The 26,281-nt window shown below is 39.6% G+C and overlaps 1 protein-coding gene across 2 annotated transcripts in view; it reads right to left on the bottom strand.

Annotated features, from left to right (window-relative positions):
- Window positions 1–26,281, bottom strand: part of FIG4 (FIG4 phosphoinositide 5-phosphatase) — a 139,038-nt gene that overhangs the window by 66,937 nt on the left and 45,820 nt on the right. For both annotated transcript variants that reach the window (XM_054995992.1, XM_054996001.1), the window contains exons 11-15: window positions 16,580–16,713; window positions 15,762–15,878; window positions 9,643–9,688; window positions 7,639–7,787; window positions 3,973–4,139 (exon numbers count right to left, since the gene is read on the bottom strand). In XM_054995992.1, coding sequence (XP_054851967.1) covers window positions 3,973–4,139; window positions 7,639–7,787; window positions 9,643–9,688; window positions 15,762–15,878; window positions 16,580–16,713 — 613 coding nt within the window. The remainder of the gene's footprint in view (window positions 1–3,972; window positions 4,140–7,638; window positions 7,788–9,642; window positions 9,689–15,761; window positions 15,879–16,579; window positions 16,714–26,281) is intronic.

The following is a 26,281-nucleotide window of genomic DNA, read 5'->3' as shown; positions in this document are numbered from 1 at the left end:
CTGGAGAAGTGGGCACAGTACTACATCTGGGCCACAAAAATGTGAAGCACAAATACAGGATGGGGGATACACTTCTGGGTAGTAGTGTATGCGAAAGAGATCTTGGAGTAAGAGTGGACTGTAAACTAAATATGAGCAGTCTGTGATGCGGTGGCAAAAAAGGCAAACTCAAGTCTTGGGTTGTATCAAAAGGGCCATTGCATCGAAATCGCAGGAGATCATAGTCCCTCTCTATACTGCCTTGGTCAGGCCGCACCTAGAGTACTGTGTGCTGTTCTGGAGGCCTCACCACAAAAAGGATGTGGACAAAATCGAGAGGGTGCAGAGGAGAGCAACAAAGATGATCAGGGGTCTGGAGACTGAGCCCTTCAAGGAAAGGCTGAGGGCCTTTGGAATGTTTAGTTTGGAGAAGAGGAGGTTGAGGGGGGACATGATTGCTCTCTTTAAATATTTGAAAGGCTGTCATTTGGAGGAGGGCAAGGAGCTGTTCCAGTTGGAAGCAGAGGGTAGGACTTGAAGCAACGGCCTTAAATTACATGCAGAAAGGTACCGGCTGGATATTAGGAAGAACTTTTTCACGGTCAGAGTAGTTCAAAGGTGGAACCAGCTGCCTAGGGAGTGGTGAGCTCCCCTTCACTGGCAGTTTTCAAGAAGAGGCTGGATGAATATTTGTCAAGGATGCTTTAGGCTCATCCTGCATTGGGCAGGGGGGTTGGACTAGAAGGTCTGTATGGCCCCTTCCAACTCTGTGATTCTGTAATTTTGTTAGTCTTACAGATGCTACTAGGCAGAAGGTAGGCAACTAACAGAAAACAAAAAATGATTGGCTGTTGTTTTAAAGGCTAAATAATTTTAGGACAATTACTAATAACCAAATATCTTGATTGTGAAACACAGATAACTCAGGTTTAAAACTGATCGTTAGTCATTGTATTAACCCTGGTTCAGTGTAACAGCCATTTGTAACAAATTCTTATAATTTTGGGGAAATTGGGCTTGTGATAAACCTTCCCCACACTTCTTCTCCAAAGTGAAAATATGGAGTGCTCTCTACTAGAGATAGGTCTAAACTGACAGTCACTCTGACATCCTCCTGAGGTAGTGCAAAATTCCCCTCTATACTCTTCCTGAGTCATACCTGGAGCTCGGCTGCTTCAGTAACCCCCAACATTCAATCCCTTTTTCAAAGGTGATTAGATGTTAGAGCAGCTTTTAGTGATCATACTACCATTTATAAAATGTGTAGGTTTTGGTATTACTTCACCCAGATGAATCCATGAAGTTCAAATGCATTCAGACAGAACAAAGATAAATTAGATGGATCAAAACATTAAAATAATGTTTAAAATGCACTGGGAAAAACAAACAAGGAAAGCAGTAAGTCAAGTAAATATGAAGAGACAAGAAATGGATGATAGTTGATATTAAAATATGTTATTTTTATTAAAACTAAAATAGTTTTAGTGAAGTATTGATGAGAGCATTAGCTGTTTTTTCCCCCCTTTCAGTCCAGCCAGTGATGCTACAATTAAGGAAATCCTGCACAGGGTTTTTTAAATGGACATTGTATGTACGTGTGTTATTGCACATTTTTTGCATGCTGTTTGAAGAAAGACATATGACCAGAAGCTTGTGAGGTAAAGTAATTGAATTAGCCCAAACACTTCAGTGTCCTCACTCTGCTTATTAAAATAGAACCCTGAAGCATCAGATTTAATATGACTAGAGCTGTAGTGCCCTATGATTAAATGGACTGATCCATAATCAGATTATTTTCCTATGTCAGTCCTGTTTCTGGATAAATCAGCTGTTTTAGATTCCAGAAATCGTAACAACAAATGTGGCTACATTGATATTTAAGTCTGCAGTGGAAACAGAACAGAAATATCACCTTACAATGGCTTTTCCAATGTATTCAGCACTAAAGAAACCAATACTTTTTAATGTCCATCAGAAAGATCACACTTTCAGTGACTGACTGCTGCACGTTTGAAAAGAAATTACAAAGGTCCTATCTTTTTATTGGAATCAACAATACACTTAAAGTCTTTTTAAAACAAGGAATACTAATTTCAGCGTAAGGATTCTGGTTGGACCTTCTAGAATGGAAAACAGAGAGAAAGGGGGAATTATATCAGTTCTTGATTTGGGCTGCAACCCCATACCCCCTGCTAGGGGTATGCATCCAGGTAAATCCAAGACAAAATTAACCCCGTAGCTAACAGTTTGGGTTCAGCTTGGGGACACTTGAAATAACCCAAAACACTTCTAGAAGTAATGAAAATTTATCTCCTGGAATTTTGGGAAGGTTTGGGGGAGGCACAGAAGTGGTGTGGGAAAAAAGAGGAAGCCGTCCCAGAAAACAGCTGTTAGTTGACATCTCTCTTCCCTAGGAAGAAAGACGTTGGATAACAACAGAAGATCATGTAGACCTGGCCTCCATCCACAGCCCTGTAAATCTTAACAGGGAAAGAACCGAACTGTCCTTGGACTTACCATGCCAGCACTGTTCCTGTTGAAGGCTTCTTCCCAATGCTGATATCATAGGCAGCTTAGTCCACCACCCCAGCTGGAAAATGGCTTGGTTGTAGTAGTGGACATTTTCTCTCCCACCTCCAGGGAAGCTTTTTTATTATTATTAAATAGCAACTGAATACTGTTATATCAATATAACAGTACAGCAAGAAGTATACCAGGTTCTCTGAATTTCCAGTTTTAACTTTTTTAAAAAAGCAAGTCTCCAGCTCCTTTCATTATGCCTTATCCTTTAAACCTCTACAGCAGAAGAAAAGAGTTTTACTTTTTTAAAAAAATGAAAGCTGAGAATTCAGAGAACCTGGTACACATACTGCTAAAATTTTAGATCTGGGTCCACTAGCACCTTAAAGACCATGCTAAGCTATTATATCAATATAACAGAATTCAATTGCTGATTTTTTTTTTAAAGCTCCTGGCATCAGGGGGAGGAAACGACCATTGCAACAGCCAAGCCTTATGGGAGTCCAGGAGCCCACCCACCATTTTCCATCTGTGGGATGAGATTTCCTACCTCTGATGCCAGCAGCAGGAAGAAGCCTCCAGTGGGAACAATGCCTACATGATATGTCTGGAGCTGGCTTACCCTCTTTCTGTCCCCTGCTCCTTCTACCTCCATGGGGAGGGACCTGACAAAAATAATGGTCCTGAATTTTCAGGACCCATAAAGTATACCTCCACCCTGAATTCCCCAAACAATAACAACACTTCTGAAAAATCAGGATAACAAGATCTGTGCCCTACCTAAAATCCAGATCTGAAATTACTGTGAATTTTTTTGAAGTGCATACCTGTACCTACCCCATCACACCTCATAGTGTTACCATGATTTTCTCCCTGATGTCAGGAATGACTTTTTAAGTCTGCAGTTAGAAGGGAGATGCAGCAAAAAAAAAAATGAACAACTCCATCTGCATTTAGATAGAATCCACTCTTCTGACATTAGGTGGTGTGACTACTGCCATTTTTTAGGGCCCAAACTTGGTTCTGAGAGTCTGCAAAGCACCAAATTCTAACTCCTATGTGTTGCATTTCCTTTGTCCCAGTCAATGCTTTCCATATTAGTCTAAATGAGAACTGGACACCTGCTGTCTGACTTAAGGGTATCATCCTGACCCTTGAAGGCAGACAGCATTTATTCATTGTTAGATTTCTAAGTTTTACATTAATTGTGACATCGTATCTTTAATCTCTGAGTTAATGCCACTGAATTTTAAGTTTACTGTAACCCAAATACTTTCAAAACTGTCAGCCATGAGTGACCCAGTTTAAATATTATCACAAAAATTCAAGCACACAACATAGCTAGTTGTTAGAACTATTTTTAAAAAAGCAGTTTTCACTTTGCAAAGATTGACTGCTGCTGATAATTAGTAATACACAACAAGATGGATATTTAGGCACAGATTCTTAGTTTGCACAGAAAATTTCAGTTACCTGAAAAAGCATTGCTGTAATATCTTGAAAGAGTTTGCATAATATCTTTAGAATGCTGGGTCCAAGGTGCTATCTTTCTGTAGGTTTTTACTCGATGAACAAGTTGAGAACCACCATACTGGAGAGAAAGCGTATCGCCATGATCCTCATAAAGTTCTTCAAATAATCTAAAGCAAGGAGAAGAAAATAGCTAAGAATTTATTACTTGTTCATTTTAGGAATATAGAAACAGGTAACCCACAAGGCCTTGCTGGTGGGCATTTCTTTTCTCATGTATCCCCTATTTTTTCTTTCCTCTCCTGGGCAGCCCCCATAGCCTCTCTCATTGATTTGTTTTAATTTCTCCTTCCCACCCACAAGCCAATCTACCTTTATCTGCTCCTGTTTTCAGCGTTCCTTCCTTCCCTCCGACAGCCTCTCCCCAGGAAAAGTATGGTGGCTGACCCAGCTGCAGAGTGACTGCCACAGCTGAGCTGAGTGGTGTCGGTAGTGAGTCTCTGGTGATTATCACCAAGCTTGTACCTGGTGAGTCCTCCTCCACCAGTGGACACGACAGGTAAAGATATTTAAGATTTCAGATTTTTATGCAAACCTGGGACTTCCTTCAGGGTTTCTAGAGAACCCCACCCCCTCTCCCTAGCTCCATTTTGTGGATTTATTAATCCACACTCTGTGGCCCCATTCAGAATCAGATATATGATACCCTACCCTTTAGCCCAAACAACAACACAAATGCTATGTTGTCTCCCAGGACAGCTTCCAACAAGAGAGCTATTCAAACACTGTATAAACAGAGAGACTGAAGACATGCATGCATGAATACATACGAAGTGCATAATCTAGTATAATGTTCTCTGATTTGTAGCAACTCTCCATGCATGTATCTGATGAAGTGAGCTATGACTCATGAAAGCTTATGCTGGAATATTTCTGTTACAGTGCTATCCTGTGCAGAGTTCCTCCAGACTAAGCCCACTGAAATCAATGGGCTTAGATGAGTAATTTAGTACTATTCGTCTCAAATATGCTACTGGACTACTACTTTTTAAAAGTGACAGATGGTAATAAAATAGGAAAGAAAAAGACACATAAAAGGTTACTTAGGAATCGGGGTGTGTAGTGTACTCTTAGCTAAATCTGGAACCTTCCTTCAGAGCAAGAGGCTCTTCTCCATAGTTAGCTTAGCAGAAAGGTAAGACACGACTAAGAGTTTTGCCTCTAGAAATATGGTAGTCATTAAATCTTATAAATTCAAGCAACATATAGCTATGGTTGTTGTGGGTTTTCCGGGCTGTATTGCCGTGGTCTTAGCATTGTAGTTCCTGACGTTTCGCCAGCAGCTGTGGCTGGCATCTTCAGAGGTGTAGCACCAAAAGACAGAGATCTCTCAGTGTCACTGTCTTTTGGTGCTACACCTGTCTTTTGGTGCTACACCAAAGACCAAGATCTCTGTCTTTTGGTGCTACACCTCTGAAGATGCCAGCCACAGCTGCTGGCGAAACGTCAGGAACTACAATGCCAAGACCACGACAATACAGCCTGGAAAACCTACAACAACCATCATTCTCCGGCTGTGAAAGCCTTCGACAATACAACATATAGCTACTCCCAGAGCCCATTGTGTGTGTGTGTTTTTGCAGAGTGTAGAAATAACATATTTATGTTCCCCTGTATTAAACAACTTTCTGTATATGGAATTTTAGGAAGCAAGAGATGATAATACTAACCTAGTCTTCTTTACAATGTTTCTATATTTAAGAAAGTACTTTTGGAAGTGAGGGAAAATTCGTATTAGAAATCCCCAATATACTTTCCTCAGAAATTAAAGTACATGTTTTTTTATGAATATTTGGAGAATTTACTAGATACTGGACAAGAAAGCGATTAAGTCATAGTTATCGCTACAGCAATAGTAGCACTTGGTATCAACAGCATTTCTACTATACTATTAGCACTCTTTACTTAAGCAAGCACAATTTCTCTTTAATATACAAAGGAGGTATAATGTAAAACCAATTACTATTTTAAAAATGTGTGCTTTGACTCAGTGCTGTTAAACAGGTTATGAAACAGAACCTGTCAATGCTTACTAAACATTTATGCACTTCATAAAGTATCACTAGTAATCATCAATTTCTGTTTACCTGTTGACCTGCCCACTGTTTGCCATAATTTAAAAAAATCCCTTGTCAGAAAGTTAAAACATTATACAGATTTGGACTGGGTACTTTACATTTGCACACATTCAACCAGAAGATTTTAGAAAAAGTAAACACTGTTACACCAACCAGAGTAGATTGGGAGGTGAAAATGCCCAGGGATAAGGGCTTAGTCCCCCTGATAGAGACGAGGAAAGAGAAAAAGGATCTACTCGATCTTCCTGACCCACAGTAGTAGGTTTGACTTTGCTTCCCCTGCAGTGTGAGGACGGTAGGAGTGGACTTACCAGGGTGGGGCCACTTACATTTGCATCGCAGAAGGGCCACTGTCTCTGGAAAGTAATAGGCCGCTGGCAACAGCTCCTGCTCACCTTGTCCTGAGTCATCCAGCACCAAGGTAGCCCTAGCAGTGCAGCCCCCCCCCCCAATGGCCAGAAGCCCACTGGGAGTTTTCTGGGTGGATTTCATGGCCAATCTACTCAACACACCAAATTTTCATCACATTTTCCTAGTGCTCTGTCATACTGTAGCATAATTAAAGAGTGGAACCCAAGGCACGTATATACAGATGAAGGAACTGAACTGTGTAAATAAGGAATAGCTCTCATGGAGTTCTATGAGACAAATTTCCAACAGTTTCCACAGAGTTTCAATAATTACAATCCAACACACATCTGAAAAGGGGCAAAACCTGCTTCTTATTTCAGATACTGGTTTTACTAGCCACAGAAACAGGTCCAACCCAAAGATTTTTCAGAAAATAGCCAAATGATCACCCATTTCAACACACAGTTTTGGGAGAAGGAAGGAAAGGGGAGTATGATACATTGGACTACTGTGCTCAGCCTAGGAACTTGATTTGGAATGCGGGAAGGCAATGCACTGGAGAAAGTTTTAAACTGGGGAATTGTAGGAATGGCAGGAGGAAAGACAAAGATTCTGACGTTCTTCTCCAAGCACCATCCCATCTGCCTTTTATATTCTGTGGGCCAAAATAGCATATCGCCTTATTTTGAAATTAAATGGGACTTGCATTACCACATCACTTAACTTGTTAAATTGAATGACAGATGTTTTGCATTTGGCACTGAGTGGTTAAAAAAAACCCGATGGTCTTAATTTCTTTAAAATATTTACATCCTGCCTTTCAATTTAAAATATCCTAGGGGACTCATAAGAATCACACATTTTAAAAAACCTTCAATAAATCCACCAGGATAAACAAGAACAGCAGGGATAGCAGCTAACAACTGTTCTGACTTGATACGGCAAAAGCCTTACAGGATGGGACACAGAAAACACACAAACTCATACAGGTGCAAGAAGTGAACACTTACATTAAATAAAACAGTATTTATTTACCCAGATAGCTAAGTAATGTCTGAAGTCAATTTCAATTGAATAAAAATGTTTGATGTGTAGAAATACAGAAGCTAGAAAAGAATGATTAAAGAAAAAACAAATTGCTGAAGAAAAACCTACCACCATATTATGGTAACCTTCTTACCTAACAGCATCTGTGTCAAACTGCAGATTGGGTTTGTCAATCAACCCTAAGGAATAAAGCTGATAGGCCAAAGCACATTTCCCAACCATAAACTGGGCTGTATTTGTGCGATCCAAGCAATCTACACAATTGGTTCGAAGAACTCCAGTCTAAAACAGAAATTATTTTAAGAAACGTGATAACCTACTTATTCAAAAAATTGTCAATACAATTTTTGTTAGGGTAATAAATTTTGCACCAAATTCTACTGCGTGTTTGGAAAATAACCCAGTGTGGTATAGTGGCTGGAATGCTGGACTAGGATCTAGGAGATCCAAATTTCAGTCCCCACTCTGCCATGGGAGCTTGCTGGGTAAACTTGGGTCAGTCACGCATTCTAAGCTTAACCTACTTAACAGGGTTGTGACGATAAAATGGAGGAGAGGAGAAAAATGTAAAGCATTTTGGGATCCCCACTGGGGAGAAATGCAGTGTATAAATAAATAAATAAATAAATAAATAAATAAATAAATAAATAAATAAATAAATAAATAAATAAATAAATAAATAAATAAATAAATAAATAAATAATCAAAGCTGCAAACATGGTTCACTGGCCATTTTCCTCTCACATTTGTCTCCAGCTAACTTTAGCAAAGCATTTTGTGCATGCTAGAAACCTGTTTCAAGTACATAAGACTTTTTGCACATAGTTGAGATCTTAAAACTATCGTCGTGTTTACTCACCACTATTTTACTTTAAAAGTTCTGGATATAATGTTAACAGAAATATTTTTCAGACCATGTATTAGAATTAGGATTATGCCTAGGAAAACCAGAGTTCAAACCCCTATGCTGCCACAAAGCCTACTGTGTGATCTTGGGCCAGTCACACTCTTTCTCAGTCCAACTTATCAAGGTTGTTGTGAGGATACAATAGATACCATGAAAGTCACCCTATGGTTCTTGGAAGAACGAAGAGACAAACCTAATGCACAGGAAATAATTACATTGGGTTGGATCCAAAAAAGTGCAAGCAAGGCTAGTCACAGATCTTTCCTTCCCACCCCTATCCTCCAGGAACCTCTTGAGACTTCTGAAAAACTAATGCAGGTTATCACAACCATGTGGGTCAGGAGGCAGCAATGAGGATGAACAAACAGATAAATCACTGGCTATCTTCCTCTTTTGCTAGGGGTGTTTCTGTTGGCATAGTCACAGACAGAGCTGATGTACAAGTAGGGCAGGCATGATTTCCTCTAGCTCCCCATCCTTAACACAGCCTCCCAGATCACATAGCTTCCCCCCCATTCTCCATGCTGGTCCTGCATCAGCCTTTGGGAGGTTTCAGGAGTTGATAGGGAAAGGGAAAGGCAGGAAAGATCCATGTTGGCAATTATGTGCCTTGGCATATTATTGGATCCAGCCCATAGACTGCCCATATTATTGGATCCAGCCCAAATGCAAGTATGCATTTGTTCTCATTTCAGTTCTCTCTCACAGTTGTGTATCACAGTTCAAGAATAAAAGCTGAATTCAAAAGCTCATGTCATTGCAGCAATCATGCTGTTTGCAGAAAAACCTGGGCTTCTTAACTAGGAAAATCCAGAAGCATGAACATTAATAGTAAACATGGCCCTCTGAACAGAAATCTATCCAGTATTAAATATATTCTTTACTGAACAAGAAAGGGATTTTAAAACATATTTACTAAGCATACTGGCAAAAATATTTTCTCTTTTTCAAAACCAACGCACTGATTCCAACACCTGATCTAGAATTAATTGAGGCCTGAAAATAAACTACACAGTCTTTAGGGCACACCAATGACACCAACCAGGAATGTTTACGGGCAACTGTATCCAATCTCAACTGAAATTTTTAAGATGATTACTAATAATTAAATAAGAGTTCAAACAGATTATATTCCCCTAATGTTAAAGAACAATAATAGTCACTTTGCAGATGTTTTTGGCCAAATACTGAGCCATATTAACAACTGGAAAATCAACTGCAGTTCAATACCTGCAAGCGGCCAGTGGGGACCACACATCCTCCCAACTCATTCCACCTGTAAAGACAGAACATTGTATCAGGCAGGGCACATATTGTAAGAATTACATTGAGTTTCCATGACAGGTGTCCAAAAGCACCATTGCATGGTTAAAATATGCAATGGCTGTGGATTTCTACACTGAAATACAAGAGAGGAGAGACACAGCTTAGTTTGTGGTCTACTTTGGATTACAGTGAGAGTGAGGCAACTCTCTCTTCTACCCTCTCACAGAGAAGTAGAGTGGCTTCTCTTTCCACTAGTGTCTCAAGCAAAATAAGGGCCAAGCAGTCACTCCATCCTTCCATGCATATAATGGGAGAAGACAAACAAGACGTAGCTCAAGGAACTGAGCGTATGCAGCCTTGTTCTCCAGTACCAGGTCTACTGCATAATTATCACGAAAAGCAGAGAGAGGGCATCCACAATTAGCACTGAACCTATTGGTGCTCCTTTCTGCATCTAGACCTGAAACAATCATGATTCATCTCCTTGCATCTCTTTCCCTCAACAAAATGTAGTTTCATGCACTCCTGAGCCCTTTGACATGACAGTTCTGAACCTGTTAGGTTCATGCACGTTCTGTGATTTCAATAATTTAGCCAATGCATAGGAGGGATAATTTTTTTTAAAAAAACTAAATCCTGACTCTTACACAGATTCAAAGTCTGCAGCTTACATATAAATAATTTTTCTTTTATTCTTCCTGGGTGTTTGTTTTTTAACCACACTGGCAAAAACACTTTCATTTTGTAAATCTCTGTATTTTGTGCTTTATTCTAATTCCTCATTCATATCTCTGTAACTATGGTAAACACCATAATACTCATCCTGCCTTTAAGTTTACTATTATGATAAGCAAATACAAACCAGCAAAAACATTCACTCACATACATAAAAGTTGTTTGCAGCCAAGCTGGTCCAAAAGGAAAATCAAAAATGCAACCCACATAATACCTTGCATTAGGACCAACCAAAATCACACAAAACAACAGGCAAGCTTTCTAGTTCACCAGAACTCTTCATCAGGCCAGGTGTTACAAAATAAAAGGGAAGGGGTAGATAAAAAAGATGTTTATCTCCAGAACTGGTCATATAATTATTACAGATAATTCGTTTATCCTTGGTCTACAAGAAATCTTGTAGTAAAAGGTAATTTGCTGGGTTGTGCAGTTTCAGTGGAGACACCCCACTTTTCTAGGGGTTGTTTTGCTCACAAGGTGCAGCCTCACAACAACAACTCCACTTTAAATGTACATGCCTACGAGTATTAAGCATAAGAATACTAGCAAGAACAGGTCAAAAATCATGGCCTGAAACACATCCCTCCCATCCCCTTTTTCATTTTGTAACATCTATGATGAAGAGTTCTAGTGAAGTCAAAAGCTTGAACGCTATCTTGTGTCACTTGGTTGGTCCTAATAAAAGATATTACCCATGTAGGAATCCAGGCCCTGCCATCGTGCACCAGAGCCCAATTTGACTTAAGTGCCTTCTTTTCACCTCAGACACCCTAATCTACCTCCTCCCCCCTAGTTCTTCTCCCTTCTGATCTAGGAGCCAGAGCTGGTTTGTCCTCCTCCCTGAACCTTTTGACGGTCCTAGCCAGGCCTGGGGCACTCCCAATGGCCTCACTCTACCCAGAAATTTTATGTGGGTTTGGTGCAGTCTGGGAGGGACCAATAGTGCTTCCTGAGAAATTTTTGTTTTGTCATACCCCTCCCCTGCCCCTAGGATAGAGCTTCCCAACAAATTATTGTCAGACAGCTGGCTGTCAAAGGGCCAGCTGTTAGTTGGTGCCTGACTCTAAAAGGACCAGCTGCCAAAGATCAGCTGACTAGTGCGCAGCTCTTTATAAGGTGCCTCAGCCAACTTGCTGGGCCTGGTGGTTTGCTGAGGAGGGGGGCATGGTGTTATCTCCACTGTCTCCTGACAACTCACATATGCAACCAAGCTTATTTGAAGGTGAAGGCTCCTGATTTCTACGTGGTCTTTCACCCCCAACTTTGCTTTAAATAACAAGGGTTTCTTATTCTTTCTTCCAGTTCCAAGTCCCTACAATTCTGGCATGCATACATGGCAATGGGTGCAAAGATCTAGTGAATGGCTTCCACAACAATTGAGAGACAGGCAATGGAAGTGCTCAGTTAATCAAGTGCGATATCATCTCCGCTGTTGTAGGTGATAATTTAACTCCTATTCTTTCCAATATGCCAAGCAAGGGCGGCACCTTTCAGATTTTCCTTGCTCAAGCTGCCTGGCCTTTTCTTTCTTTTTGGCATTAATCAAATGTTGAGCAGTACATTAGTGTTTGAAAAGCCAAAGGGGATATCATAGGACTGGCAACTGAGAATGTGAAATTTTCTTCTTTGGAAAAGCAGGTCACTCACCAAAAAATATTTTTTTTGCTAATTTCCAAGGACAGATTTTTTCAAGCCTTTACACAGAGGAACTGCTTCTGCATTGTTACTGGCAAATTGCATTAGCATATAGATGATGCTGTATGTTTTTTGAAGGAATAGGAGAGTCAAGCCACAAGACAAATTGTTCTCCAAGAGCAACTCATATTACATGACAAAATCTATGAATTTCAGTTAGTATTAAATAACATTACAGGCCACTGGATAGTACATGAAAAAGTGTATTTAAATAATAACAAGCATGTTTGAATAATATCAAGCAACTGTACTCAGTAGATCAATAGACGAATAGCTGTTCTCAAATTAATTCATGAATTGTAATGAAAAGCAGCAAAATTTCATTCTCTTGGGTACATGTGTATAACATTTTTATCCTGCTTCTCTTAGTACTCTGCAATACCTGCCTGTATGCATGAAGATGTATGTTTTAATGATTGCTACTGAAATGAATGAGAATTAGTACAAATGGGTTCCTGTGCATGAGACATAATGGAGCTTGTCCAGAAAATGTTCCCACTGGAATCTATTTATGGTCTTTCAATGTGGACAATTTCATTTTCATGTGAATGCATCCTTAGGAAAACAAGGACAACATTTTACTTTGTTCTTTTTCAAGCAAAGCAGCCAGCTTGGACATGACTCCATTTCTGGAGCAGGGGGATTGAATTTAATCACGTCTTGATGGCTTGCAAATTTTTCTGTCTTCAATCCCAGATAAATAGATACTGCCAAGAATTAATAAAACAATCACTAAAAAGGAACTAATTAGTCAAAATTTAACAGACCCATTAAAAAATGTGGGTACAGAAGGAGTTAGAGGAAGTAAGAGCTGATCTGCACTCAGAGTCCAAGAAGAAAATGTCAGCAGAAAAGCAACTAGGCTGGACGAGGCTTTAAACTTCAAGAATAGAAATTCACTAGTATGTTTTATCTGGTAGCAATCTGATTCTGGAATATGAAAAGAACAAAAGGGGCCAGAATAGAGCTTTGGGCACTTCCTTCTCTCCAACTGTGTAGACAACTCTAGCAGTCCAAGAAAGAGCATAATCATCTAGTCAACCAGCTGGAATTCTGGAAAATAAAAGTCATGCTGACTAGTTAATCCAATATGTTGCCCAGATGACCAGTGAACTTTTGCACGGCTGATCAGGAACTTGTTGGTTTTGCCACTCTGTTATCATACCACTGGAGCGATACACCAAGCAATTTATTATTATGTATCCAGAAGTGCCTGCCTAGCAAAAATCATTGTTTTGTTGTTTACTTGCATCAAAAGGAAGTCAGCTGTGCTCAGTACCCTGTGACTGAGCCAGGATGGGCAAATACTCTGGAGAGCAGGAAGCAAACAGGTACAATTTCTGCTGTTCTCCTTTTTGGTTTTTTTCTTTTTTCTTCTTTCTACTAAGCAACCCAGGTATAGCGACATGACCCAACTAAAAACCTTCTGTTCAGTCAATTGACAAAGTGTGGAGAAAAAGTGAGTTTCTTACAGATGTTTGTATGAAGCTCCCAGCTCTAGATTAGAACCCAATCAAAATTGACCTCCTCAGCCTTGAAAGGCAGTAACTGGATCTTATTTATTGAGGTGTATTTTTATTCTCATCTTTCCTTAAAGGTGCTGAAGGTGGTGTATATGGTTGAGCGTATTTAATAATTTTATAGTTATAAGAGGACTTTACTAGATTATCTTGCAACAAAGCTTGGGTATAACAAAAGCACATTTAAAACGGCACAATTTAAAAACTAATGGCATTCAGTTACAACTAACTTGACCACTGATTTCAGTGGAACTTTCTTTGGTTCAGGGCCATGGTGTCCTCACATCGTCACAAAATTGGCCTCAAATTAGCCAAACCTGGATGATCCAAAACAAGCCAAAAGCAGTAATGGGCTTTTAAAACAAACACAAGGCTACTATACAGAAGGGATGCCTGAACTACTTTAGGCACAGATTGCATTACCATTGCCAGTTGCAAATCTCTTCCTGACTGATTGATGATGAGATAGTCTTTGCCAAGCCATTTGTTGAAGTTTGCAGGGAAGCTACCATGTCCAACATAACAGCATTCACACATGACTGACCTTTGTGCAGGTATGCTGGGTAATGCACAGGACCACGGGAGCTGTATTTTCCTATGTCAGTAGTTAGAAATCAGTTCTTCCTCCTCCTCAGTCACTCACACCCTGTATCACTCACAAATGTTCATCTTGCTCATTCTGGTGCTTCAGAATGTTGACCTTCGTGTACCATAATGTGTACAGAAGGTGTGGGACATATCATTAAGCTCTAGTTTACCAGAACAATTCTGTTTGCCCTGGGGCACAATTCCAAGGTTTGTTGCAAGCCAGGTAGCCTATTGCACATGCTCCCAAAAATGGAAATTGGACTAGAAATACAGACAACTCAAACAAACAAATCCACTTGTGTCTTTTATGGTACACCGAACACCAATTGTCCATGAAATATGTCAGTTACTTATGAAACATTGTCCTCCTCCCTTCTGGGAAACAATACACCGTCCATCAGTACTTTAGTAGGTTGTGATTTTTTTTGTTCTGTTTTTTAAAACAAACATGTTGAGAGAATAGAGTAAGGGTTTACTGTCCTCCCTATGGCACCTCAAGGTTCACAGAAAAGCTAATGAGAGCCTTTGAATCACCACAGATCAGCATAGACTTTATGACTGTATCTGGAGAAATGTCACGCAAGGCAAGAAGACCACCAGGCTGTATCAGAGTGCACCACTGTATTCAAGCAAAATGGAACATAAGGGAATGGCCTTGGGGTAACTGATGCTATTAATGCCCATGTGGACAGGGTTTTGCAATCTAAGTACAGGGTGACCATCCTGCTGCTTTGCCCATGTCACAGGATGAAGCCAAAACCTCTCCCCCCTACAATTCTGGCTCACTGTGCAGCTAAATCTGCACACCCATGGTGCTCCTGGCCTCCACTCCACATGTACTTCCTCCTGGACCCAGAACGACCTGGTTTACCAGGACACTGAGTCTATCTGTTAATTATGCCAAGAGATCAATCAAATAATATGGCTACTAGCAACACTCGCCCACCCCTGGAATCAGTTCATAGCATTCGGGATGTTTGCTGCATGAGTGGCATCGTTCCCATCAAATATGGTAAGTTCATCTGGCAAGCTCATTTGTGGTGAATTTCACAGCATCCCTACTAAGCAATAGTATTTGTTCAACTATTTAAGTTCAATGTTCGTCTGGCTTTGTTTTAAGAAGGAACAACTTATCAGGCGCATTTTAGATCACTCTAGAGAAACCCAAGGTAGGGCAGGCCCTGTGACAAACTGTGCTTTATATTTTGTTTATTAGAGATGTTCATCCGATTGGCTTTATATCCAAAGAAGAATGTAAAGTGAATGTTCTGTTCTTGAATCATTTACTGTTCTCAGAAATATCTGTCATCTTCCAAGAAAAGAAAAATTGTATAAAATTAATGACATAGAAGATGAATTTACAGATCAGTTTATAAAATACTATTGCATGATAAGCATCGAGATTGTTTATTCTTATTACTATGAAACCATAAGCAGGATAATTTTGCATTTTCATCTGTATCAGTATTAAATAAACAAGGATTTCAAAGCACTTAAAAAAATTGTAATAATAATGAACAATATTTTTTTTTCTCTCATACGTACTTTTCATCTGGGCGTAAGACACTACTATAGGAATCAGGACGATTTACAAAGAATCCAGTTTTCTTCACCACATTCTCTGCTATCACGTTCAGCCTATCAAGGACATTGCATAGTTTGCTAGACAGGAATAAAAGCAAACATGGATTTATTCTGTCTTTGAAAAGCCCATTTCTATGAGTTTCACTTCACATCAGCTTTATACATATAGAGTAATAATGTTCCATGAAGTTTTGCATCCTTATTAAGAAGGCAGAAGACTTTTGAGAAGTGGAACAGGTACACTGTCAGCAAAAGTGTAACATTAACCACTGACATTTGTCATTGGCAAAACAAATTTTACAGCATTTCCAGAGGAAGGGATTGCAACCTATGTCATTGTGAACCTTCTAAAGTAAAAGAAACATCCCATTCCTTTCCCCAGACATAAATAAGACAAATTGCAGACAATCAGCTAATATTAGTCATGTAAGCACTTTGGATAACCAATATAAAGAAAACAGAGAGCAGGGCCAATGGGGAGTTATGGAGTACTTTAAAGCCCAAACAGCAAAATACTCTTTAAAAGACAGAACTGGCTGGCTTGCTTCCCAAACATTGTCAATCAATGCCACTGGATAAGCACGCTGTCCTTCTGGATTTCTGTGACACACACAATGGAAAATGGCTAATTAGAACTTTGTCTCCAACTTCTCCCTCTCTCCAAGTGTGGAAAGGATCATACAGAAACTTCCATCTGCCTGCACTACCTGCAGTGCTTTCCTTAAGGGAGAGTTCCTTTACATTTTTAGTAATGCTGCTTTAGATAAAGAAGCACACACCTCTTTGTGTATTTAGCCATGTCCCAAGGAATATAAACAATAGCATGTTCCGGAGGTAAAAACTGATTGAGGTAGATCACAGCAGTAACAAGTTCTTCACTCAATATCCTTTCATGCTTTCTTTTTTCACGTTCCTTCAAAAAGGAAACATTAACTGAGTATGGTACATGGACACCAGCAATGTGTAATAAGAGCAGAAAACCAGCATGCACATATTGGCATATACAGTTCTAATGTACTGTAGCAATTGTTCCTGCCTTTACAGTGGTTGGACAGCATTTTGTGGACTTCCATTCACTGAAGGCATCAGGATAAGAAATCCATAGAAAAGGTGTCACTGGCCCAGACCTCTTTAAGCTCAGTAGACTGCTATCCCTACCAGTGCATTTTGGTAAACTAAAGATGCTAGACCTCATGTTCTGCTTTTTTGCTTCAGATATATCAGTGGAAGCAAGAAAGATCACCACTGTTTATGAGCAAGTCGCATGGGGCGAGGATGAGATCTTTCATTAGTACTCTATTTATAACCTGCATTTTTTAAAAAAAAGTTTGTCTTTTCCACAGGACTTGAAGGGGTTCATTATTGTTAGAGAGAAATAATTCTAAGTAATACTGAAATATATGGAATTATTATCAGGAAGACATACATAATTATTTCTGCTTCTGCTGTGCTTGCCCTACATTGGGCAGTACTAATCTGTCACAATGTAAATGTATGGAAACAGCAATCCCTCCTTATTCAATGGCAGAGGTTTTGTTTCACACAAAAATACAACTCAAATGAACTATATGGCAGGGTCTACCAACATAAACCCAATATTTTGTTCTTATGTAAAAAAAAAATGGCAATGGCATGTGACACTCAAACATGTCTTATTTCAAGAATTTGCTCATCATGAGACTTTCACAATACTGATACTTTGTACTAATATTTTTCCATATCTTAACCAGAACGAGTGTCTGTGTGGTAAAAATTAAATGTAGCAAAGTTTCATAATTTATTTTATTCACTTCATTTATACCACTCATTTCTCCACAATGGTGAACCAAAGCAGCTTAAATCATTCACTTCACCTCCATTTTTCCTTTCAACAACCCTGTGAGGTAGGTTAGGCTTGAGAAAGTGTTACTAGCTCAAGGTCACCCAGCAAGCTTCCATGCCAGAGTAGGGATTTGAACCTGGGTCTCCCAGATCCTAGTCCGACACTGTAAGCACTACACTACACTGGCTCTCTATACTAACAGACTATACACACAGTAACACAGAACATGTAATAACCATATCCTAATAGTAAATCCTGCTCCTATCACATAACTTTTTAAGGATTCAAAATGTAGAAATGGTAATATAAAAAGGAGAAAAGTTAAAAGGGAAATAAAGCGGGAATTTAGGAGCAAAAGGAAATTATAATGGATAACAGCCATCTTGAGGCATATGAAAAGATATCAAAACAAGCATTGATTCCACATTTTAATCACCTGTTGATTAAAGACTCGTTTTCTTCTGTCCATCCTAAATCTATTGCCCACCAACTTCACCAGGTGCCCTTGAGTTCTAGTATTTTGAGAGAGGAGTTCACTCTTCCTAACTGTGCATAATTTTATAAACCTCTATTATGTCTCCCAGTGATGGACTGCACTTGAAAGTAGGTTTCCTAAGTGCAGCAATCAGAGAGATGAGAGGGAAAGAGTTAATGCACCTCTTGGGAATGGACAGCTTGGGTTTTGTCCTTTTTGATATGATGACTAGAACTGCACAGTTTTCCAAATGACGCCACACCATAAAGGGGCATTATGATATTGGCTGTTTTATTTTAATCCCATTCCTCATAATACCTAGTGTATAATTTTTCTTTTCTCACAGCCATGTCACACTGGACAGACATTTCACTGAGATATCTACTAGGATCCCAAAGTCTCTTTCCCTCTCAGCAAGTTCACACTCCAACAGCATTACTTAAAGTTAGGATCTTTTGTTCCAGTGCGCCAAGGTATATCCAGTGCATATCAAGGTATATATATGAGGTTTACTTTTCCAGTACTTTGTTATACAATAGGTGTTCTGACTGCCATATTCTGAACCTGTATTCTCTCAAGTGTGAGGATCACTCTGTATTTTAGAAGACAACAGTGTTAAAATGTCTGCACCAGAAGTCATAATTACATTAAAAATACCCCATAACATGCACACTACTTATTACAATTTGCATGAGACAAATAAATGCACTTTTTAAAAAACCATTCAACCATAGAGAATTCTCCAGAAGATAACATGACATGAACTGGAAAGGTTGTCCGGCTGATTAGAAGCTGATTCAATGCTCACATGCATACAGTAATATTTTCCCTCTCTACTTAATGTAGGAGAGCATTAATTTTAGCCTCCTAGGTTTGAGCACCTACAGGGAGACACATTTTCCACCACTGTACAAAAGCCCTGTGAATAAGAGCATATAATGATTCACGTGTCAGAGTCATGTGAGCCTAGAAAACATATTACAGCTCTAGCTGAATCTAAAAATAAGAGCCAAAATCATTTTGTTGGCAGCTATGTCTAACATTGTTTACCACAGCCTCGTACCTGGCTTCTTAAAAGCGCGCTTCCAAATGCGGGGAAAGTATGTTTACCATTTTAGCTGATAGACTTTATAAATCTAACTGTAATTCTCATCGTTTGTAAAATTCTCTCTCCCCTCCCTCTCTCTGAAGTGTTCACAAGCTGACAAGCAAGGTGAAATGCCAAAGAAATGATTAAAAAGAAATTTAAAAACCTGATTCAAGAAGTGACATTAGTAATCATATCTAGCCTTTGACTCATTAAGTTGATTAAACATAAAAAGCAGCTTTTTCAAAAGCATACTATGTTAGCTTTTCATTATTAAAGCAGGAACATCTAACGTTTGAGGCTCTAACGGTATTTTATATCTAATGATTTTTCCTTCTTCAGCTCCAAGCCCAACTGCCTCATCAGAAAGATCAGTCTGTCTCTATCATTATCTCCCACCTGTGGCTAAAGACCTTTTTGTTTTGTTTGCTGTTTCCTCATTAATTCTTATTAATCTTTGCAATGATTTTAAGTGTGTGTGTGTTTCTTTAAATGCTTGGAATGTTACAGAAGAATGGGTGTGTGTGTGAAAGAGAGGGACAAGTGAAGTGATTGACTGATTACTAAGAGTGTGGGCGGAATTGAGAAGTATGAGTGGAGTGAAATCTGACTGGACAGTAGCAGTACGCTAGGGGCAGAGTGAACTGCAGGTTTTTTAGTTACTGAGCAGAGAGAAAAGTATTCGTTCTGGGCAAAGCAGGCAACCTGTGTGGAAGCCTGAAAGGATTCTCATTCCAGTTCAGTCAGGCAATCTATGTGAAACCTGAACGGTGTGTTTCTGAAAGAAAATATTCATTCTAAGTCAGGCAAACTCTGTGTGCGCTGAGAGAAAGTATGTGTATATCTGATTGAGAGAGAGATTAATCTATCTAAATCAGGCAAGGCATGTGAAAAGGCCTGAATGAATCTAAGTCTGTGTGGAGTTTATTCTCTTAAAGAAGACCTGTGTCATATATGTCTCCCTACATATCTGTCATGAGTATTTCTGTATTCTGAGTTGTGTACTGATCCTCTGAGAGTACGTGAAATTGCATATTGGTGGCCTGTTTGGCTGAGAGTTGCTTATCTCACAGGTGCCTACTTTGATGTCTACTTTAGTTTTCGCAGCTGCTTGAGAATGTGTCCTTGAGTGCCAGCTTGAGCCTGGGAACTGAAAATGACTTCATTTTTGCTTCTCTCTTCCAGTTCGTCTCTCCTCCTGTCTCAAAACCCCTTCCCCCCCTCCTGACTCCTTCGTGCCAGAATCTTAACCGTCCATATCCCAAAGGCGGGAACTTTCCCTGTAACTAACCCCTCCAAACTTTTATATGTCACTTCTGCCAATGCCCTTGTCTGTGTATGCTGATACTGATGGATCTCTAATAAAGTTACTTTAACTCATACACTGGAGTGTGTGCAGTGGAGTGCTATGGGGATCTAACTGCCAGAACCTGACAACCTGTATGGAAAATTACTTTGTGTTACTGAGTCTATGGAAAAAAAACTTTAAGAACGGATAACTATCTTTGAAACCACCAAGCTTAAGAAATAGTGTGAAACTAGTATGCTTCATATACTAATAAAGGTATATTTGGGGGAGGGGGGTGTTGTTCACTCCAGAGTATATGTGATTTCTATATATCCCAGTCTTATCCTTAAAGTCACATAGTCCTACAAAGGAACCTAAGGCTTGGGCACATTATTCAGGTAAAAATTAAATTAACTAGTTTGAAATTGAATTCCTGGTGGCAGCATTGCATACCCAGAAGGTAAAATAACAAGAGGGTTTAAGGCACCAAATCGAATTACACGATAGAAAGGGAGTTATGACAGCCTTTCTTCCTGTTTGTGTGCTTTTATGAATGTGTATGTGTTTATATATTTAATTATTGTGTGACTTCATAAAACGTTCTTCATATTGAGAAATATTTCAAATATATCACTAAAACTACAGCAAAGCAGTTTAACTATTCAGAAACTCCTAACTTTAAAAATCATCAAAGGGATTTTTAAAGAACACACACAAAGAAACTCAGTTTTTTAACTCAATTTGCAATGTAGCTACTGGCTTTAAAACAAAAACCTTTCTATTCTCCACCGTTTCTCATCCATAGGAACTGAGCTGGTGATTAGAGTTCATCCACTTCGGAATATGGGGAAGCATTCACGCCTTCAGGAAGGTAACAGCTTTCTTACCAAAAGCAGCCTTTGCTTGGTAGGATGTGCCAACACTGTTCTCAACACCATGTCAAAGGAATCAAGAATTGTACATCCAGTTCTGACACTAATCTTTCAGTTAGGCTAGGAGGGTAGGACTTGGTTATTGTTCTCAATTACTTAGAGCACCTTGATTAAGTTGAAACAAGTGGTCTGAAAAATCTCATGACTAAATTTTAACTTCTATAAGTCTATCTCAAAAGTTCTTCTTAGTACTTAATAAGGAAGTAAATGGACAGCTTCATATGTGGAAATAGGCTAGATTCCCTGCTGTGCCAGTTCCATTTTGCTTCTTACATATTAGAGCAGGCCTTGCTTCTCCCCTTACTGTTCATTATGAGAATATCTATCCAGAGACCTGCTCAAGGCAGCTCATAAATAAAAACAATACTAAATCTCTCTCTCTCTCTCTCTCTCTCTCTCTCTCTCTCTCTCTCTCTCTCTCTCTCACACACACACACACACACACACACACACACACTCACGCACACTCACACACACACACACAAATACGGCTGCACTTGTGCAGACAACTCCTGGGAGCCTCCTGCACCCACCGTTGAGGCAGCCTTAATGGAAGCATGCAGGTGAAGCAGCCAGGCGGGGAGGAACAGGAGCCACTGGCACCCCTTGTAACCAAAACTACTGCTGAGTGCTGGAAATAGGTGGGTGGGGTGGAGGGGGAGCCTCTGTTGCCCACTCCCATCCCTCCTGCACCATCAGTGAAGAATCCTGAGTCTCTTGGTGGATAAGGAGAGGGGAAAGTAGCAAGTTGTCCAGCAACTGGTTGGCCCATATGGCACAGGGAGGAGGATGGGATCTCCCCTGAGATTCTTGTGGTCCCTACTTGCATATCTAATTCTCAGCATGTCCCTGACTATGCCTACTTAAATCCAGAGACTAGGGCCGTGAACAGACAAGACAGATCTTTTTACAAATCCCCCAGAAAAAACTGAACTCTAAAAACAAAACAAAACAAAAACAAAACAATGGGGTGATGGGGAGGAAAGTGAGGTCTCTTTGGGTTTCCTACTGTGCAATTGGGCCTGGCTTGGCAGCCAACACCACACAGTTTTCCTGGGGAAAGGCTGCCAGGGGGAGGGAAGGAGGAAAAGCTGAAGACAGAAGAAGGTAAAGGCAGGTTGGCTGGTGGGTGGGACGGAGAGAAGTAAATAGGGAAAAGAGGAGACTATATGAGGACTACCAGCAGGAGAGAAAGAGGAAACAGCCAAGGAAGGAATACAGGGGAAAATGAGATGCTCTCACACAAATCTTTGTGGGCCCCTCACCTGTCATGGTTTAATATCAATATCAAAACAAGCCAGTAAAAACAAGCCATGGGGATAAAAACTTACTGGTACAGTAGGTTTATAGCTGTTAAGAGCTAGAAAAGGAGTGGATGACCAAGGAAAGTAACATATTCATCACATCTTATAAAGGACAAGATGAGTTTACTCTGTGAGAAGAGGGAAGAGTGTAGCAAGAGTGCTTAGTATTTGCAGTCTCCATGCAGTGACTATTTAAGCCATACTACAAGGATGAGCATGGTCTATAAATTTCAGCAAGTTCTCCAAAGGTCTGATCCTTGTCTCCTTTTCAGGAACAAATTGGGAATGAAGCAGACAGACGTAGGTGAGAGGGCCTGCTCAGCTGCCATGGGCACACAAACATACACACCAGCCTGAAGAAATAATATGGGTTTTTGTCTTTGTGATGAAGAGAGTATCCCTCTGAGGTTAGATGTCTGTCCCTTGGATACATCCTATGTATGCTATAGAAGGGCTAAGGAAACATCTTAGTGTATAATAAGTTTATACATTAATGGGATGACAGTCACCAACATTTTTATACAGAGTAGCAAAGCTGAAAAGACTAGACGCCAGTTAACTGCCAATATTAATTCGATTTATGCCAGACTTCTTCTGTGCGCCTTATTACCAGCGCTCTGCATCTTTCTGTCCAGAAACATGTTGCATTTCCTGTGAGTTTTACCCAAGTAACACCTTTAAAACTGAAGAGAAAGGACTGCATTATGTCCATAGTCCATTTCATTCTCCTTTCCCATGATTAGACTTGAGACTCAGGTAAGATAGCCAGGAAACAGGATGGGGGGCAGGATGGATAGAGGGAGTCCAGTAAGATGCTGTTCCACAGCGACAAGCAAGGCTAACCTCAGAATTAGACATAACCTGCTCTTGGAGTAAAATCAGACTGTCAGATGACTCCAATGAACCAAAACAACCTTCTAAATGGCTATAATTAAGAATTAAAAAACATACATTTAACACCATACCGTTTTCATTTTTCGTTCACCTTCCTCTATTTCAGTTTTAAGTTCTAAAATATGCCATTACAGACACATCTTTTCTCTATGATACTACATTATTTCAGGAAGAAGCATCATTAACATATCAGTTTGCAAAGAGGCAAATCTTGTCTTGTACATTTTCACAACTGTGTGGAACAGGTAACTCTTAACCTTTAGTAAGTAAATGCAAGACATGCTGGCCCATGGAAATCAGTTTATATTGACTGGGCAGAGGTCAATGCTTCACTATTTGGTTTATTCAAGCTCCTGGCTTTATTCTGGAAGTCTGTTGCACCAGCTGTTCTTAGTCACATCAGGGCTGCACAGGTCAGTCCATTATAACTGAAGTACTGTTCAGTCTGTCTTTTCTACAACTAGCAGATCATCAGACTGTAACTGCTATGAAGCAATTATATACATTCAGGTATACAAGAGTTAATTTAAAATTATGCACAATTTAAAATATACCTGATATATTTTGGATCCAGTGGCCCTTTTCCTCAAGGATAAGTTTTAAAAATGTAGAGCTCTGGCTCCTAGTGCATGTCAAACTGTTCTAACGTTTACCACCATACAGCTTTTGGATAGGGAAGATGGATGGCAAATTGACAGAGTGGTTTTTTATCCAAAAGACTTGGGGAGCCAATGGCAAATGCTGACTGTATCTAACATAATAAGGAAGAATGTCAATACCAAAAGGAATTTTACAACTGAGTCAAGATAAATGCTTAATGTGAACAGTTCTGCTGGGGGAGAGATGTACATTTTTGCATTTTTTAGATGTCCTTTTTTGCTTTCAAGAACATGAACAGAATACCAAGATCAATATCTGTTGACCAAAATGATTATGACCTCAGTAAAAATCCCTCAGGCACTTTGCCATTATAAGATTTTTTCCCACCTATATGCACTTTTTGTTAACATTTGGTGAAAGCTTCTTCCATCTGCTGCATTTTAATTTTCCAGCAACCTTCAGGATTCATTTTAATCGCTGTAATGAATCTTTTGCTCTCATCTGCAGTTTTCTCTTTCAGCTTTTAAAGAGCTATGACAAGAAACATCTGAGTTAGAGCCAAGTTTCTCTAAAAGATGGATATAGTGATTTAAAGGCCAAATGGGAACCATCACTCTGGCTGCTGTGATCTTAGTTTACACCTGTGTTCTAAGCATGCTATATACATGTAATACATTACCCAGAAAATGTATTTTTTAAAAGCTTCTAACCCACCTTTATCCCCCAAAGCAGCTTAAAACACCTCCAAATTGAACAATATGTATCCATGGATTAAAAAAAAAAAATTAAACATAACATGAATGCATCAAAAGAGAGACAGAGAGAGAAATATGGGAAGATAAAAGAAATTCTAAGACTTAGATATTGTAGAATTCTACAGTTTTGCTAAGAGGAACATTTTACCAAAAAGCTGGCAACTTCTCTTCTTTAGTCCTTTCTGATTTGCTGAGGTATACCCAAGTCTTGTGAACATTAGGCTATTAAATGATTCGCTTCTCTATGATTAAGTTCTTCTGGCTATGCCCTTCTCTATCTCGAACTTCTAGTGTGCTGCAACACATGTATATGTTTAACTTAATTTCATAGTCTCTTGAAATAATGACATTAATATGAGTTTTTCTCAGGTTGCACATTAATAAAAGCATATCAGCACTAATAAAAGCAGAGCAAACGAGGCATTCAAATACTCCTACAGCACTTGCATATAATGTTAGGCAAAGAGATTTTGAGAATGTCATATTGGCTGCTGAGCAGCTGTTCTACATGAGTCTTGGGAGAAAAAAGCAAGTGGAAACAAACCAACTATTTTGGTTGCCTAGTTAATTTTCTTCCCACTGCATGGTTCCTTCTGACTAACTTATGTTCAAAAGAGATCAAAAGGCTATTTCAAAAATGAATGTGGGTGAGAAAGAAAGTGGGTAAGATAGAAAATGCAGAACACATTATATGTCTGAAATTACTGAATAACAAGACTACTAGCAAAAGCAAAAGCTACACATTTTCAGCTCACTAATGAAGCAGTTTTAAATAAATTTTGCACTAAGAATTATTATAATTGAGGTGGGCACTCTTTAATTGCCTTTTGCAATAGCCAGTAATAACTAAACACCTGGGCCGTTTCCAGACGGCTTACTGGCCCCCGGAACGTTGCGCTACGGTGCGGGGAAAACGCGAAATATCGCGTTTTCTTGTGCGAGTTTTGCGCGATGTTGTGCGACGTCGCGCAAAATTCGCGCAAGAAAACGCGATATTTCACGTTTTCCCCGCACCGTGGCGCGATGTTCCAGAGGCCGGTAAGCCGTCTGGAAATGGCCCTGAATTAAACAAGTTGTTCAGTTCTAGAAGAAGGTCTTCCAACTACATATGCAAAGGTTTTAATGTCCAAAGCACCAATGGAGGAAAGCTTGCTGGGAAAACTCAAATTTCATTACTAAAACTAGGGGCTTATGAGGATTCTGACAATTACATCTTGCCTAAGACTTTAAAACAACAACAGTGGTGGGAACATACAAAAGATGGCAGCAGAAAAGACTTCCTTTGACCTCACCTTTTGCCTCCAATTGTCTCGCCCTTCTAATT

This window comes from Eublepharis macularius, chromosome 1 (assembly GCF_028583425.1).
Source record: "Eublepharis macularius isolate TG4126 chromosome 1, MPM_Emac_v1.0, whole genome shotgun sequence".
NCBI lineage: Eukaryota > Metazoa > Chordata > Lepidosauria > Squamata > Eublepharidae > Eublepharis > Eublepharis macularius.
Note: the sequence above shows the minus strand (reverse complement) of the source record. Positions and strands in the feature narration are given on the sequence as shown.